Source organism: Diospyros lotus, chromosome 11 (genome assembly GCF_014633365.1).
Source record: "Diospyros lotus cultivar Yz01 chromosome 11, ASM1463336v1, whole genome shotgun sequence".
NCBI classification, from domain to species: Eukaryota; Viridiplantae; Streptophyta; class Magnoliopsida; order Ericales; family Ebenaceae; genus Diospyros; species Diospyros lotus.
Genome location: NC_068348.1, coordinates 24,519,546 through 24,537,747, shown reverse-complemented (window position 1 = coordinate 24,537,747; position 18,202 = coordinate 24,519,546). Strand labels below are relative to the sequence as shown.

The 18,202-nt window shown below is 38.1% G+C and overlaps 1 protein-coding gene across 1 annotated transcript; it reads right to left on the bottom strand.

Annotated features, from left to right (window-relative positions):
• Positions 1-224: 224 nt before the first annotated feature.
• On the bottom strand, positions 225-17,416 carry LOC127813233 (uncharacterized). The gene is made up of 5 exons (XM_052354098.1): positions 17,192-17,416; positions 16,160-16,269; positions 4,975-5,519; positions 1,387-1,495; positions 225-480 (listed from the first exon to the last, which is right to left on the bottom strand). Exons 1-5 carry the CDS (start codon positions 17,264-17,266, stop codon positions 438-440), a joined length of 882 nt encoding a protein of 293 aa, XP_052210058.1. The 5' UTR covers positions 17,267-17,416; the 3' UTR covers positions 225-437.
• Between the last annotated feature and the right edge of the window lie 786 nt (positions 17,417-18,202).

Below are 18,202 nucleotides of genomic sequence, written 5' to 3'. Positions count from 1 at the left end.
AAGTTTTTGTGTAAATGCACATGGTGGTCTAATTCTGTTGGATTGGATTTGTGGAAACAATCACATAAGGAAATAGAAAGATTGTATATAAAAACAATCATGTTTTGACCCTTCCAAAGGGTTTTCATTGCAACCTAGGCCTCTTGAGTGCCTGAGACAATGAAAACAACTTCGAAATATGTAATACGGTGTCCTGTGAAATAACCATTGGTTGGTCTGCAATGTACAAAAAGAGCCATGCAGATTCATACTTTCATGCAGCAGGTAGTAGTATTACAACTCTTTGACTGATTGGCTTAATTTTCCACAAGCTGAAACAAAAAGCTTATGGTACATACATCCATCCAACTCTTCATTGAGGCATATACAGAGTAGACAAGATGTAAAAAAACGTATCAAACTCTTTATTGCCTCCATCTGACAATGTGGTTCCAGGCCTAGCCATGCCGTTTCTTTGCCATAGACTGCTCTGCAAGATATCTACATCATATGGCAAAGAGTTAACTCAAGAAAAGTTAATTTCAAGATCACTAAGCAATAGAAGCTAATAGAACAATTTAAATACGTGAGTAATGAAAAGAAGATAATCAATTCAAGTGATGAGACATCTGGCAATAATTAAAAAAGAAGAAGTACCATGCAATGACTTGATTCAAACTGCTCTGACACATTTAGTTCGACTAGCGCTATATGCACACAAATTAATATATCATGCAAAGTGGACATTTATGTGCTTAAATGTTTTATTATGATTAGTAAGTTTTTCCAGGGGGAAACAGAGGGGAGACAATCCCAGCACACAGGAAATGTACCAAAACAGAGTCTATTCACTCCATAGCTGAGTTTCTCCATAGCAGGGTCCTTTGCTGGGCATATTCACTCCCACCACGCAGCAGTAAAAGTGGCAGCCCAATGTTCCTCTGCTTGCTTGGATCTATAACATCAACTAATGATTGCTTGGATCCATTTAATATACAAGGGCAAAGTTTTCAATGCCTACCCCTTTGAGAAAATTGTTAATCAAACCCTCCAAAAGAAAATAAGGGCTCAGGTGTGAGTACCTACTGTGATATGTCAATATGTAAATTTGATAGCAAACATTTACCTAAATTTGAAATTATTCTTGTTTCAGATTTGCTCATCATGCTGAATCTTGAACATGTTAATTTATCTAATCTGACCTTGAAAATGTTTTGTATCAAAGTAACAGGTTTACCACAACATATACACTGAGCCAGAGATTTTGGCATTAACAGAAATTTGGTAGCGTTCAAGAATATTTCCCAACTGTACAATTTGATGAACAATGAATGCAGGGTACGGATAGCAGCCAATATTGACAGAAGTACATAAATTTCATCTGGAAGGATCGTGCATATCACTTACTTGCCAGTGTGGAAGCCGGCAGAATACCAAGCATTAAAAACATCAGTCAGGTTTGTTTCACAGATGGCACTTTGTTCCAGTTGTCCTTGGATCACCTCTTCCCCTTTCTCTGCAGAGGTAAATAATATTAAGAGACAGAATTGCATGCATCTGAATTGAATAGGTAGAGAAATTTACATATTATGTTTTATAAATGAATTAATAAAGCCAGAGAAAAATCCAATACACCAAATTACATGCATCCCTAGAGCAAGACATTATAATTTAAAATGCATAAACAAAGTCAGCAAATTGTTACACGTTCCTAGCAGGACATATTAATAATTATGATCGACGGGAAAAACTTCTGATGTCTTTGTTATATTCTTTTCTTGGTAGCAATAGTAAGGTTACTCTTTTATGACCAGAAGGTCAAGGATTCAAGTTGTGGAAACAGTCTCTTTGCAAAAAAGCAAGAAGAATTCTGTGTACAAATACAACCCTGGTAGGGGGGGGTGTTGTAAAAGTTGTTCATAAAGATTGTACTGCTACATTTAACAGCTGATATCATCTGGGTAAAGATACAAGTAAACGAAAAGAGAGAAACAACAGCAAAACACCCAATAGTGTAAAACAAAAAAAAAAAGAAAAGAAAAGAAAAGGAAAAACATCCAACGAGGTGATGTTGATGTTTGTTTGTGTTCAATTCAAATAGCTTTCTGTTTAGGTGTTCATTTGGTTTGGATTACTCAGACTTAATCAGAATAGCTGATATTTATATTAATTTGATGAAAAACCATAACAAATTAGCCCAATAATCTAAACCAAATGAAAAGAAAAAATATGTGATAATTAGCCTGGAAAAGCTTCCAAACAATTCTGACTGCAAATTTTGAGGAAAATTACTTTGATCATTAACTTGAGTATAAATTTAAAAGAAACATACAGCACAAGACTTGTGTCACATGCACAAGGGTGCACACACAATCCAAAAATTCTAAAAGAAAAATATCCCAATTCTCTTTGAAATTCATAATTACAGTTAATCACATCTCTATTTACAAAACAACAATAAAAACATACCAAGCCTTTATCCCACTATGTGGCTACATGAATTATTTATCTCTATCTATTGTCTTATCTTTGTAAGGTCCATATAATTAATATCAACCCTAAGTGTCTCACAAATTGTTTTTGGTCTTCTCCTCTTTTGCTAAATTTCCGTCTCCCTTTACCCACAAAGTTTATGTGTGTCCCTCTTCTTAAACTTCCCTGTGGCAAGCAGATATGCGACAAAACCAATTCCAAATCTTCCACAAAGTTTTTCATTTGGTCTCGGCAGTTTAATGAGAAACAAATCTAAACAGGTCTAGTTAAGTTGAAGAAAACACCATCCTTTTCATTTATTAGAATGAAGCCATGTTGCTGTTATGTCAGTGTAGTGGGAGTGAAACCTGGCAAAAGCAGGTGGTTTGGTAATCCAATGAAATAGACACCGCGGTTACCCAATATTCATACAGATGGCCACACACACAACCCTTCCCTTGAAGCAAATGGTAAATTGGTCCCAGGGGTATTAGAATGGTGGCTAAGCAAAGGGCATCACTGTGCTGAATCAAGAATCGTCATCAGGATCAGCATGGCTCCCCCTCTGTTCCACTTAAGAGAAAATGGCGGGTTGGTCATGCCCGTTTAGTTCTGGTTGGTCCATTTAGATACATTAGTGAAGTCTATGCCTGCCTCTGCACCAGAGTGTAAGGGCTTTGGATGAATAGTCTCCCATTCACGCAGGATTTGGAGTAACACCCTAAACCTTATGTTAAAGTGATTTTGAGGTTATTAATGGGACTGTATTGGTTTTAAGTTCAATTGTTTAGTCAAGGATAGGATACAAAAAACTAATTTGCCTAAGTCCTAGTGCATAGTGGATAGTAACCAGTAGTCAAATAAGCCCAAAACTGTGCTGAATTACCTCGGATTGAGGTAGGATTCTACAGATGGACTAACTCTAGAAAACAGAAGTATTGGCACAACATATATTCAAATCGGAAAAAGTTGAAAAATTAGGATTTTTACCAGCCAATTCATAATTAAGGAAAATAAGTAACGAAATGAGGTACCAAATGACGGAGATATGAAAATTTGGATATCCAATTGACATTGGGAATTTGATGATTTTAGTGAAATTCTGACTTTTAAGGTCAAAGCCAAAGAAAATTTTTTGTATGATAGCATGAGTACCTCAAATTTAAAATGACTTATGAGGTCTCTTAATAGATGAATTTCAAGATGAAATTTGACATAAGTCTGATTGAATTAATAAACTACTGAATGAAAGTAAAAAAATGATTTTCCTGAGGCCAAAGCAAAATGATAAGTTTTCTAGTTAATTGCCACCTTAATTATTCTTGGATAGGGGTTAATTGAGGATTAAGTATTTAAGTGCAATTACAGAAATTCTTAATTAGATGAGCACACAATCATACAGGTATTGTTACCAGACTAAACTAGCCAAATTTTTTAGGTAACAAAGCAAGATTCTAACAACCATCATCCTTACCAAAGTGTGTTTTGTATCAACAGAACTCAAGCTTGGTTCCTTTTAGGGTTAGACCACCTCCAAGATTTAATACTTTCTGTGAATCACTACAATTTAATCCCTTGAACATACTAAAATCATACTAGGAAGGATTTGCATGTAAATACTACAAAAAAACATAAGAAGGATCATGATTTATCTAGGCTTTTCCCCTTTCTTCCTTTATTTCTTCTTTTCTTTCTCATCTCTTTCCTTTTCTTCCTTGGCCATGAGCTCCTCCCTTTTGTTTCCTTTCACATGGTTTCTCCCTCTCCTCTCTAAGTGTGCGAGAGAGCCAATAGTGTGTATGCCTATATCTTCAGTCACTTTTGAATCAATTCACATCCCTTTACAATATAAAAATCAAAATAAATTTTTTTTTGGAGAATCACATATCATCTGGCCATCAACTTTTAAGGGATTTTAGAGTTGATTTTGCATAACTTCAAGTAGCTTGACTGGCAGCACACAACACTAGGCACCAAGTTTCTACCATCTGAGTCCAGTCAGCATGCTCCAAATTTCAACAGTACCAAAAAGTTTGGATGTTTGTCTAATAAATGATAAAAATAGTTGTTCTTTTAATTCTTTTTTCCTAGTCGATTATTTGAGATTCAAAAGATAATTTAATATTATTATGCTTTGGGTAATAGCAAGTTGGGGGAAAAAGAACATTCTTAAATGTGCTTGCTATGTGAACAACAATAAGGACATAAAAGGGTGATTCTAGTGCATGAGAGGCTCCCCACTCTTTGAGAATTGGGGAAGGGTTGCTTTTTGTATGCAACTTCATCCTTACTTCGTAAAAAGGTTATTTTCACAACTTGAACCCATAACTCATGAATTTCAAAATAGCAACCTTACCATTGCTATCAAGGCTTCACCCTCTTAACAATAAGGAAAAAAGAAAGAAAGAAACATGAACTCCCAAAAATCTCTATGACAAAAAAAAGGCTTAAAAAACTCAAAAGTTAATAAAAAGTTTTCCCACACAAAAGCACGATATTTGCATATATGAAAATTAGAATTACCAGGAGATTTTATCTTGAAGGAGGAAAGTGCTCTTTCAGCAGCTCCAATTGCTGTTTCAATTATATTGCCATCTTTAAATGAAGGTGAGTTCCCATTCTGACCTATATCTGGAGTTGCACCACAAGCCCCACCAAAAGAACAAGGAGCTACAAGACACTGACAAACATATGGGCAGTATGCTGTGTAAGACGGTTGGCCCATAGGATGTTCCTGAGAAGCAGAGTGAGCACCCCACTGTACAGTAGAACCAGAATCTTGGTAATTCCAATTGCCAAGATGCTGAAGTTGCTGCAAAATCTTTTGCTTTTGCTCCTCAAGCTCATAATATTGATTCAGCAATTGGGTATAATCTTCTGCTCCTTGTGTGCCTGAATAGCCTTGAGCTCCATCTTGTGCATGTTGTAAGTATGACGAACTTGCATTTGGTTCCTGAACAAATGAATCCACAACATGATTGTTTTCACTTGACATCAGATTACTAGTCTCTCCTGCTTCTATTTTGGTATTTGATGCATCATTGCTGTTATCACCTGCCTGTGCATACCTGCATGTAAGGAGACATGAAGAAAACAAACTCAGTACGCACAACAATTTAAATAGTGGAAAAAGACCACTTCTTTTTTCATTTCAAAATGAAATGTCACATTTTAAAAGCTTAAGCTATCAGCCTAACACTTTGTTCCCTTTTCATGGTTAAACTCAACATTCTATTTGCAATAATTTTTCATTTGGGACAATCGTAATGTATGGTAAAAAAGTTCAAAAGAAAAATGGACAAATACAATCACTATTTTAGTTAGGTTACACACGGTACTTGAACAAGGTTATCTAAATAGAAGAACAGGTAATGCCAACAAATTTTCCGAATATTAAATACCAGTTCCAGTCTGTGGAAATAGTTGAAACTTGAAAGCTAAAAGTTTCTTGTAGATCACATCTGGTATAATAGACATGAGGGGCTAGAAAGCAGTGGCGGAGCCAAGAAAGATTTTTAGTCTGGGCCAAATTATAATTATCTATAATAATATATATAAAAAATCAGAAAAACAGAAAAGTCAGCTGGGGTCAAGGCCCCAGCTGGCCATAATGTGGCTTCGCCACTGCTAGAAAGGCTCCATGAGTGACAAATAATTATAATTACCCAAGCAAGAAGGTCATCCACCCTACATATTTTTATACAACAATGCCATTTCACTACAACTCAAATAAGAAATGTTGTTGGTCCCTTCCATCAGTATTACGACTTTTAAGTATCACTTATTAATTTTCCCTAGGGTACTGGAAAGAGCAAGTCAGGGAAAATGATAGAAAGCTGAGGCACACTGACATCAGCTACCAGACAAAAGGAGTAAAGCGATTCCATGACTTCAACATTTTGACAACGATAAGTGCTTGAGAAACTAATCCATGGTTGGCCTAAGAATTGGAGCAAAGTTCCTTTCCCAAGTCCACACGCTATCCAGCTTTAATAGCCTCCACCTATTCAAGCAATTCTCATTCATCAATAAGAACCCAGAGCTGTAGGCTGGCCTTTTCCAGATAAATTCAATTCATGGCCATTTGATTACTTGTAATGAACTTCTCCAAAACCAATCCCATGCCGATGATAGGCATTAGTGTCTTCCTTCCATCTAAGCAATGAATAAAATAAGCACAATAAACAGGCTGTTAAAGCCTCCACTTAACTCCTTGTTCATTCCTGCCCTCCAAAGATCTATTTTTCTCCTTCTGTACAAATTACGAGGCTGTTAGCTCTTTCCGTGTACTCTGGACTAATGTGCCAACCTGACACATTCAACTACACATTTCACCATATGACAAACATGAGCACAAGAAGCCCAAAATTTCATGGAAAATATCACCTAATGGTCAGGAAAATAAGTATGTTGTGTCATTTGTATTAGGTTAGAACAGATGTAAACGGGATTATTGTATTGCTGCAAGTATATGTTTTTCTGTTGTAGAGTTAGAATTATAATACTTCTAGAAGGTATGTTTCTAGAAGGGTACCTGACCGAATCAGTCAGTTAGGTTTTCTCGGTCAGCCAGTCAGCTCTATTTCTGTTTTGTAACTCACAATCCTATAGCTTATAAATGGGAATCGTGGGATGAGGAGTAGAGAGTGTGAGTGATCAGTATTGTCCGCTTCTATCAAAGAAGGTTTATTTTCAGGTTTCTATCTTGTATTGGAATTGAGTGAGAGGTTGAGAGTAAGGCTAGAGATAAGTCTTGTAATCTCTAGAATACTGTTAGCTTTCAAAGCATATGGACTGGGTAGGATTCGGGCTCTCGTTGTAATCATCCTAAGGTTGTTTCAAGATAGTGAATTGTGAGGCGCCAAACAGTATGGACGTAGGTCTTGTTTCAAGACCGAACCAGGATAAATCTCCGTGTGTTCTTATTGTTTTATTTTTTCTTGCTTGTGGTGTCTATATTGTTTGTGTTCTCGGGTGTGCGAGTGCCTAGGGTGAGCTATTTGAGTTGAGAGAATCTATGGGAGTGCGGTGATCTACTCTAACAATGTGGTATCAGAGCCAAGAAGCCTTCTTCAGCGATCAAGATTTTCAAGAAACTCAAGGATTTATACTCAACACAAGAAAACGGTATGGAGCCATCTGCCTCAAGATTTGACATCGATAAATTCAATGGGACAAATGATTTCAGCTTGTGGAGGATAAAGATGGAAGCTCTACTTTGTAGTCAAGGACTCGAGGGAGCTTTGGAACAAGAAGTCAAGACAATAGACTCTTCTACCGCGAAAGAAGCATCGGTGATGACTGAAGAACAAGAGAAGGCTCAAAAAGAAATCAACAAAAAGGCCTACAGTATGCTGATTTTAAGTCTGGGAGATAAAGTACTTCGAGAGGTATCGAAGTGGAAGACGGCGGCAGAAATCTGGAAGAAGCTTGAAGATCTCTACCTAAAAAGAACTTTGTCCAGCCGTCTACACTTAAAGGCCAGGTTTTTTAACTTTAAAATGCAAGAATCTTAGTTATTGCATGATCATTTAGATGAATTTAACAAGTTGTGCCTAGACTTAGAGAACAAAGCGTTAGTACTCTTATATTCACTGCCTAAGTCTTATGAGAATTTCGTAGATATCCTTCAACATGGTAGAGATAAGCTCACATTAGAAGATGTAATAGGTGCATTAAATTCCAAAGAAGTGAGGTTTAAGATGAATGAGAAAACTTCTCCTGGGGATGCCTTATCAGTTAGGTCAAGAAGCACGAAGAAAGACCAAAATAATAGAGGTAAATCTAGAAATAGAAAAGGCCTGATAAAATGTTATTATTGCTAGCAAGAAGGCCATATTAAGCATCTTTGTCCTAAGAGAAAGAATGATCTTGATGAGAAGGAAAATTCAGGAGGGGAGGCTAACTATTGTGACTCCGGTTATGATAATTTAGAGGCCCTAATAGTAAGTGAAAGTGCAGACAACCTAGAGTGGGTCCTGCACTCTGGCTGCTCATTCCACATGACCCCAAGAAAACATTGGTTGCAAAATTTTAGAGAAATTGATGGAGGAAAGGTCCTGCTTGGAAATAACCATGAATGCAAGGTTCAAGGGATTGGAGATATTAGGTTAAAGCTCCATGATGGCACTCTTAGAACCCTCTCATCAGTGAGGTATGTCCCTGAATTAAAGAGAAATTTGATTTCTCTTGGTGAATTGGATAGGAATGAACTTAAATTTAAAGGGGAGAGTGGAGCTATCCAGATTTCAAAGGGGTCTTTAATCTGCATGAGGGCTGTTTTAAAGAATGGGATTTACCTCTTGCAAGCCACCACTCTAAGTTGTGAAACTGCAGCCGTTAGCCTTAATTCTAGGTCCAGGGCAAGTCTGTGGCATTTAAGAATGTCACATATTAGTGAGCAAGGGCTCAAGGAACTTGCAAACCAGGGTATTCTGGATTTAAGACAGTCTCTAGAATTAAATAAATGTGAATCTTGCATCTTAGGCAAGGTAGCCAAAGTTAAATTCAATAAAACAACAATCCATTCATCTAAAGCACCCCTAGATTATATACATTTAGACTTATGGGGTCCAACCCAAACAGAAACTCATTGGGGCTCACGGCATTTCCTATCAATTATAGATGACTACTCAAGGATGTTGTGGGTATATGTTAAAATCAAAGGATAACACTTTTGAAACATTTAAGACATGGAAAAGTATGGTAGAGAACCAAAAGGGAAGGTCGGTCAAGGTCATAAGAACTGACAATAGGTTGGAATTTTGTAATAGAGAGTTTGATCAAATGTGTAAGAATGGTGGTATTATTAGACACCTTACAGCTCCTGGAAATCGCAAGCAAAATGGGGTTGTCGAGAGGATGAATAGAATCCTTTTAGAAAGGGTAAGATGCATGCTTTTCCATGCTCATTTACCTAAGTCTTTTTGGGGGGAAGCTGTTGCTGCAGCAACTCATGTTCTTAACAAAACAACCTCCAAAGCTATTAGCCTCCAAACCCCTTATGAAAGATGGATTGGACATAAGCCAAGCTTAGCCCACCTTAGAGTATTCGGTTGCCTAGCCTATGCTCGTGTAAAGCAAGGAAAACTAGAACCAAGGGCAAAGAAATGCCTGTTCATTGGTTATCCATCAAGTGTTAAAGGCAACAAACTATGGAACTTAGAAATAGATGGACCAAGGACTATAGTTTCTAGGGATGTTTCATTTGATGAGAAGTCTACCATAAAATTAGGAAGCCATGAACCTCAGCATGATTAGGAAGAACCTAGAGAAGCAGTTCAGGTGGAGATTCCTGATATAACGCCAAATCTGACCCAAGATATCACAGAATCCGAGCATGAAATTCCTGAACCTGAATCTACTAGTGACCATCACCAAGACCAAGAAACTTCTCAAATTGAAGGAGTAGTCGATGACAGTGATGTAGATTCCAGCCTAGGAGACCTCCCTAACCCTGATAGGTATAATGTGGCTAGAGACCGACAACCTAGATCCCGTAGGCCTCCCCAAAGGTATGGTTACTCAAACCTAGTAGCCTATGCATTCTCTAGTGCAACAGAATCTATAGGAGAAGAACCTCTTACTTATGAAGAGGCAATGGCCTCAAAGGATGCGAATAAATGGCTAGAAGCCATGCAATCTGAGATTGCATCCCTTAAGAAGAACCACACCTGGGAATTGGTTAAAATACCAAAAGGGCAGTGTGTGGTAGGCTGCAAATGGTTGAATAAAATAAAAGGAGCAGGTGAGAATTCTAAGCCTAGATTTAAAGCAAGACTAGTGGCTAGGGCTTTACCCAAGTGCCGGGAGTTGATTTTAACAAGGTGTTCTCTCCAGTGGTAAGACACACCTCCATACGAATTCTTCTAGCCATTACTGCTCAATTAGATTTATATCTTGAGCAAATGGATGTAACAACCGCTTTTCTTCATGGGGACCTAGAGGAGAAGATTCTAATGGATCAACCCAAGGGTTTGAAGCTAAGGGAGAGGTGGAGAAGGTATGCCTGCTTAGAAAGTCCTTGTATAGACTTAAGTAGTCCCCAAGGTAGTGGTACCGAAAGTTTGATTCAGTCATGTTAGGCCAAGGGTACTCTAGAAGCTCCTATGATTGTTGTATCTACTTTAAACATATCTCTTTTAGTATTTCCATATATTTGTTGCTCTACGTGGATGACGTGCTCATTGCAAGTCAGTACACTCAAGAAATCCAGCTCGTCAAAACCCTAGGGTGTCTTAGGGTTTGAATAGGAATTTAGAAGAAGAAGAAGAACAAAATTAGAGGGAGAGACAGAACACATTAAGGAAAAAAAAGAGAGAATGAGAGAGAGACACACAAACAACAATGAGAAAAAGGTAAGAATTTATTCTTCTTCAAAGATAATCCTCCTTACTCCTGTGTAGGTCTTTTTATAGAGCCTCTAGTACAATCACCCACCTAACTAACATTACAGCCAAACCACTAGCTATTTATACAATTTCAGATAGTTAGCCCCTAACAGCTTATACAAGGTAAATGCTACTCAATTAAAATCTTACCCTAGGGTTGTGACAAATCCCCACCCCTTTAAACAATTCTTGACCCTAAGAATTGATAGCAAAGACTATGGTTAAGCCAATCCCTACCTTCAATACTTGTTGACGCCTTCTCTTCTTCTTACTATTTTGCCTTTCCCCTTTGAGTGGTAGAAATGTAGCAGTGTTCACAGCCTTTGGTTGTTCCACTACTACCTCAATTGTTCCTTCAAATACTTCAGTCAGCATAGGATGCAACTGTGATTCCTTCCCAATAATCACTTTGCACTCACCAGTTTCTTCATGGGAGACATCTTCCTCTTCTTCTTCCTTTTCCTCTTCTATATTCATTAGTTGTCTTTTACATTGATGGCCGGGGCTAAATTCGTCTTCACACCTAAAGCATAGCCCTAGTTGTCTCTTCTGCTCTATCAGATTACCCTTCATGCCATTATTATAGGGTTGTGCTTTGGCTGCCTCTGGATTAGGCCCTGCAAGCAAAAACCTAGAGTTACCACCTCCGTATTGCCCGACTAATAAACTCGGCTCGTAGGGAACATTATGCTTCTTGAAAATGGCCTCTAAGGTCATTTCTTGTAGCCTAGCTTTTTCTGTAGCCTGCCCTATCGTTGTTGGCATCATCATCTTTACCATGGGTTGTAGCTCCTCCTTCAACCCACTCACAAAAATTGATACCACATACTGTTCAGAAAGTCCGGGCTGAATTGTACATACTAATGATCTCAATTCTTCGAAACGGGCAAGGTACTCCATTACAGTACCTTCTTGCTTCAGCTTACTGAATTCTTCAATAATATGTCATCTCCTTCTCACCGAAGCATTCACAGAGGCCATCTGAGAAAGCTCTCCAACCCTGTTGCAGCCCTCCATGTTGGACCCACCCTCGGTACCAAGACTCTGCTACTTCGGTCAAATAGGCTGCTGCTAGAGTCACTTTTTGATCCTCCGTAGTCTGATAGAGATGAAAGAATCGTTCACACCGCCGTAGCCACCACCTTGGGCTCTTTCCCTCAAACAAGGGTATTTCCAGCTTTGGCATGGGTGCATGGCCATGCGCCACCGGTTGCACATTCGTTCCTAGATTTTCTCGAACTAACTGCTACTTCTCCTCCTCCTCTAAAACTCCTTCCGACCCCGATCGATTGCCCTGATGCGGCAAGATTGGCTCCGACGCCTGCCTTGGTGGAAATTCCGGTGGCAACCGGAACTGAGATAGAGAGGCCAACATATTTAACATACTGTTGATCCTTTGCCCTTGTTGTTCCATAGTTTCTTGGCACATTTGGACAAATTCTTAGCATCTTTCGACTGTTTCTTGTTGCTTTTCTGATGCCGCTTGCATGACTTCCTTCCACTCAGCCAATTCTTCCCACATTTGGCGCATGGCCTCTTGGGTGTGATTCATGCCAAACTCCATGGTTTCCAACCTCACCTCCAATTGCCTCAAGCGTGTTCCTTCAACCATCGCTTCTTGCTCCTCAATCACACTGGGCCCTGCGATTCTTGGCTCTTTTCCTTTCGCACTAGAGTGGCAATTAACCGCTGCTATCGCCACTTCCATCGCCGGACCAACCGACTCTGCTTCCTCTTCCCTTGCTGGAATCACAGTTGTGGATCGACAATTCCAAAATTCACTGCCATGAGACTACCTCCTGCTTCACTTTCTGTTTCCGACCCTCAAGATCGTCCGGCTTTGCTCGGGTCTCCTTACCCAATCACCACCCTCCTAAAATGGGCTGAATCTTGAATCCGCCAGCCTTGTAATTTCCGTAATCGCCATAATTCATTGCTTCTTGAGTCGCCACCTGTGACTCGATCAATTCCACCCTAATCTCAAATTGCTTCACCAGCTTCGCGTCTGTCCGTAAGCTTTAATCAAGAACGCCTCTTGCACCTGCACTAGCTTTGTGTCCGTCGTACTGCCTCATCTTGGGTCGCACCTTGCTCGCGTCTGTCAACCCAGATCACCTGCTTTCATCCATTCGTTCTGCGTCCTGTAATTGGGCCGGACTTGCTAGAAAATTCCGACGTCGCGCCTTAAACTGAACCCGCTGAAATTTGTGTCCGTTATAGGATTCTTTGCCGTCGGAATTGTTGGAATTACGATTAGAACTAGTTGGATCCACAGCTAAGAATGTTGGCTCTGATACCATTTGTCAAAACCCTAGGGTGTCTTAGGGTTTGACTATGAATTTAGAAGAAGAAGAACATAATTAGAGGGAGAGACAGAACACATTAAGGAAAAAAAAGAGAGAACGAGAGAGAGAGACACACACAACAATGAGAGAAAGGTAAGAGTTTATTATTCTTCAAAGATAATCCTCCTTACTCCTGTGTAGGTCTTTTTATAGAGCCTCTAGTACAATCACCCACCTAACTAACATTATAGCCAAACCACTAGCTGTTTATACAATTTTAGATAGTTAGCCCCTAACAACTTATACAAGGTAAATGCCACTCAATTAAAATCCTACCCTAGGGTCGTGACACTCCTTAAGAAAAAGCTGAGGGCTGAATTCGAAATGAAAGAGCTAGGAGAAGCTAAGGAAATTCTAGGGATGAAAATCTCACGAGATAAGCATCATAGGAAGTTATATCTCTTGCAAAAATCCTATTTAGCAAAGCTATTAGCTAGATTTGGAATGGCTGATGCAAAAGTAGCAAGTCTGCCATTTGCTGCACATTTCAAATTGTCCTTAGATCAGGCCCCAAAAGATGAAATAGAGAAGAAGAAAATGGATCATATTCCCTATTCAAGTGCAGCAGGCAGCATCATGTATAGCATGGTGTGCACCCAACCTGACTTGACTCATGGAATGAGTGTTATAAGTTGGTTTATGGCAAATCCAGGAAAAGCCCACTGGATGGCAATAAAACGATGTTTAGATATATCAAATGGTCAATAAATAATGTTTTATCCTATGGTGGAGCAAAATTAGGAGAAAAGGCTAGCATCCTAGGATACTCGGATGCCGACTATGTTGCCGACATAGACAAAAGGAGATCCACAACCGGTTATGTCTTTAGGATGTGGAACTCCACAATTAGTTGGAAATCAGGCCTCCAACATGTGGTAGCATTGTCCACTGCTGAGGCAGAATAAATAACTGTTTCAAATGCAATTAAGGAAGCTATGTGGCTTAAGGGTCTAGTAAGTGAGCTCCTAGGGGTAGAAGTCATGGCTACTTTGATGTGTGATAGCCAAAGTGCCATTCACTTGTCTAAAAACCAAGCCTATCATGAAAGGACTAAACATATAGATATAAAACATCATTTTATAAGACAAATTGTTGAAGATAAAATTCTGTTTCTAACCAAGATTGCAGGGGAAGACAATGCAGAAGATATGTTTACAAAACCAGTTCCTACAGCAAAGCTGAAGCACTGCATGAGGATCCTTCAGATAGATCTAGGAGGAAATTGAAGATGCAGGGCAATGGAAGATAGTGAAGGACTTAAGATGAAGCCTAATCAAAGTACAAATGGGTGGAGAATTTGTTGTGTCATTTGTATTAGATTAGAACAGATGTAAATGGGATTATTGTATTGCTGCAAGTATATGTTTTTCTGTTGTAGAGTTAGAATTATAATATTTCTAGAAGGTATGTTTCTAGAAGGGTACCTGACTGAATAAGTTAGTTATGCTTTCTCGGTCAGCCAGTCAGCTCTATTTCTGTTTTGTAACTCACGATCCTATAGCTTATAAATAGGAATCGTGGGATGAGGAGTAGAGAGTGTGAGTGATCAGTATTGTGCGCTTCTATCAGAGAAGGTTTATTTTCGGGTTTCTATCTTGTATTGGGATTGAGTGAGAGATTGAGAGCAATGTTGGAGATAAGTCTTGTAATCTCTAGAATCCTGTTAGCTTTCAGAGCATATGGGCTGGGTAGGATTCGAGCTCTCACTGTAATCATCCTAAGGTTGTTTTAAGATAGTGGATTGTGAGGCGCCAAGCAGTTTGGATGTAGGTCTTGTTTCAAGACCGAACCAGGATAAATCTCAGTGTGTTCTTACTGTTTTATTTCTTCTTGCTTGTGATGTCTATATTGTTTGTGTTCTCGGGTGTGTGAGTGCCTATGGTGAGCTATTTGAGTTGATAGAATCTGTGGGAGTGCTGTGATCTACTCTAACAAAGTAGTTAAGGGTTGACAAAGTCGAAAACTTATGCTAGTCAAACTGCAGGTTTGTCACCACCTACAAAACTAAGAAGGTATTGAGAAATGTGGACTTATGTATAGCAATAGGAAAAAAAAAACAATATCATGTGATAAGATCAGTCAATATATTTACAGATTATATAGATGGTGTCCATAGAAAGTCTGACCTGTGAACCAAGTTGAACAGAGAACTTTGGAACCAGTAGGTAATCAAATTCTCCAAGGTTACTCCCTTAGGCTTACAATTCTATTTTGGAGCCCAATGAACATCTTATAAAATCAGGACAAAACCATTATACTAATGAAGATAAAAAAACAGCTTAAATCAGATTCAAATAGGCCTGAACACCGGATACAAAATGTGAATTTCTGGCCCTGATTAAAGAGTTTCTTATCTTCGTACTTTCAAGTTGTAAAAGAACCCTATGCAGCACCATGATACCATATTATCATTTTTTACATGTTAAATAGTATTTCGTACCTTTATCGTCAATGTGAACCTATAGCACCAGACTTGACCAACAAATAAAAAGGATAGCCACTGTTGTCAAGCAAGCCATTTGGTAACCTTTTGACTTGACATGCATAGACATGTCAAAAAGGATATCAATTATTTACTTCAGTCCATTGTTTCAGTAGTAAAAGGAATCAAGAAAAGGAAACCCCAAAAAAGTACATTTCTGTAGTAACATTTCTGCAATACAGAAAATTACTTGCTAAAATAAGATATGATAACTAATTTACTGAATCAATGGATAAGTGAACACGGTTCAAACTTGCAGTCAAGAGTGGTAAACATACATTGTCCCCAAAGTTTGTTGCCTTGAATTCTGTTCCATTTTACTGCTAGGTAGCTGATATTTCTTATATTGCAAGCTCAATAACAGGTAAGAGTTATAACAAGGCTTGAAGTTCGTAGTCATGTTTCAGAGACATTAAAATTTACAATCTCAAACTCAAAAGAAGAAGCATTTGATCAATAAGTAAAATGTGTTAAAGTTCAGTAATATGGACCTTGGAGGATTTTGGCTTTCATCAACAAAAGCTGATAAACTCTCTTCTGTGCTGTCCACAACGTTTCCTCCTTTGTCAATGCTATCATTTTGGGCTTTCTTATGCATTATCTAGAGAGAAGAAGAAGGGATGCCACAGAACTGATTTTCAGTAATCAAAGGTTAATAATACACAAATAGGTCAAAGAATGAAGGATCAAAGTTCAAAGATAAAAAATTCTGCCAAAAAGTAATATTCAACAAAAATTCCCTGTTTTCTATGACGCATAACACTGTAACCAATTATGAGTTCATTTCTATGTTTCCAGACAAAGAAATTCAAGAGAATATATACACTGAACCCTGGTAACCTTACCTATATCACCCCTTCACCCACCATATAACCCAGGTATCACTGACCCATAACCATCCAAGGGCCCGTTTGGGCAAGCATTCAGCGTTGCACCCCAACACGGCAGCTGGGGTGTTTGGCCTCAACCTTTTTGGTGAGGCTCCGTTTTGACGCCTTGAACAGCATGTAATTTTTATCAAATTACAGTTCACCCTTTGTGAAATGACTAAAAATAATATATTACTCATCATTCTTCATATCTTTTTTAATCATTTTTACCAATTTAACTCACCTCAACTCAAGTATTTACCAAACACTTAAACACAATCAAACTCACCTCAATTCACTCACCTCACCTCAGGCCAAACAGGCCCTAAGAGTTCATCCACTCAAATATGCCCATCGTCTTCACAAACCCTAGAGTTGATGAATCAGTTTGATCCCAACAAAAAGGTCACAAATTATCTCACTTCAAAATTTTTGATTTATTTTAGAAAAGTGGAATTTACCACTCATGACAAATTGCTCTCGAGAAGCCTTACCAACCCATCACCCTACCCATAACATCCAGCAAATATATCCAGTTGAATATGCATTTCAATTTTCTTCTTGATGAAAAGCTAAAATCTAAGAACCTGCCAGGCGCTAATAGAAGAGACATTCAAGTTCAGAACGAAGGGAATAATAGGAAGTAAAAATGACCTTGTACTTGGAGATGGCATCATCGAACGCCTTGACGAGAGCAGAGTCATCCCAAAGATCGCCTTCCTTCCCCATTTCCTTCCCGCGCAGAGAAACTACGAGAAGAGTTCAGTTCAGCTTCCGCATGTTCTACAGTTGTATACTGTGTAATTCCGCCAAAGAGACGCAACCCACCCTCCCTTCAATTAAACCCTACAAAAAATACTCTCCTTAGTCCTTCGTTGGGTAAGAGGAAAGTGAAATAACCCAAGAGGAAAGTAAAATAAATATAAAGAATACTTCTTAAAATCTTGCTTAAATGCTTTAAAGTGGAGATGTAAAACTGCTTGTTATGTGAGTGGTGCAGTCACTGAACAACCTTAGTTCTGGTGGCATTTGGGGGCAGGTAATTTAGAGTTCAATTTTGTAAGTAATTTCATTTGGATTCTATTTTAGTTACATTTCATAGAGATAATATTATTTAGAGGCCGTTTCGTTTACCCTTTTTTTTTAGGGGTTTATAAACCTTTATACTTGTAAATTGTGTGAAATTTAAAAGTTGAGTAATATTTAAATAAATGACGTATTTGGATAAATATGTTTTAAGTTGTCATTTATATAATTATGTGTTTAATTTAAAAAAATTAATAAATTATTAAAACTTAACAAAAAGACAAAAATAAATATATTATTGAATAATATAAATAAAATTTATAAAAAGATTAATTTTAAATAAAAATAAATTATAAATTAATGTCTAACTAATAAAATATTTATAATTATATATTAATAAATTATACATAATTATTAAACAATATATTATACAATATATACACATATATGAGGGATGACATTGATGATAGAGGCAAATGACAGCGATGGACATGGAGGACACATCGATGGAGGTTGAAGGTGGCGAGCAATGGAGATGGAGGAGATGATCAGCATGGAAGAGATGGAAGCAGCAACAACGACGAAGAAACTAGAGGGAGACAGTGATAGAAAAGGTAGAGGGATGAAAAAAAAAAAAGA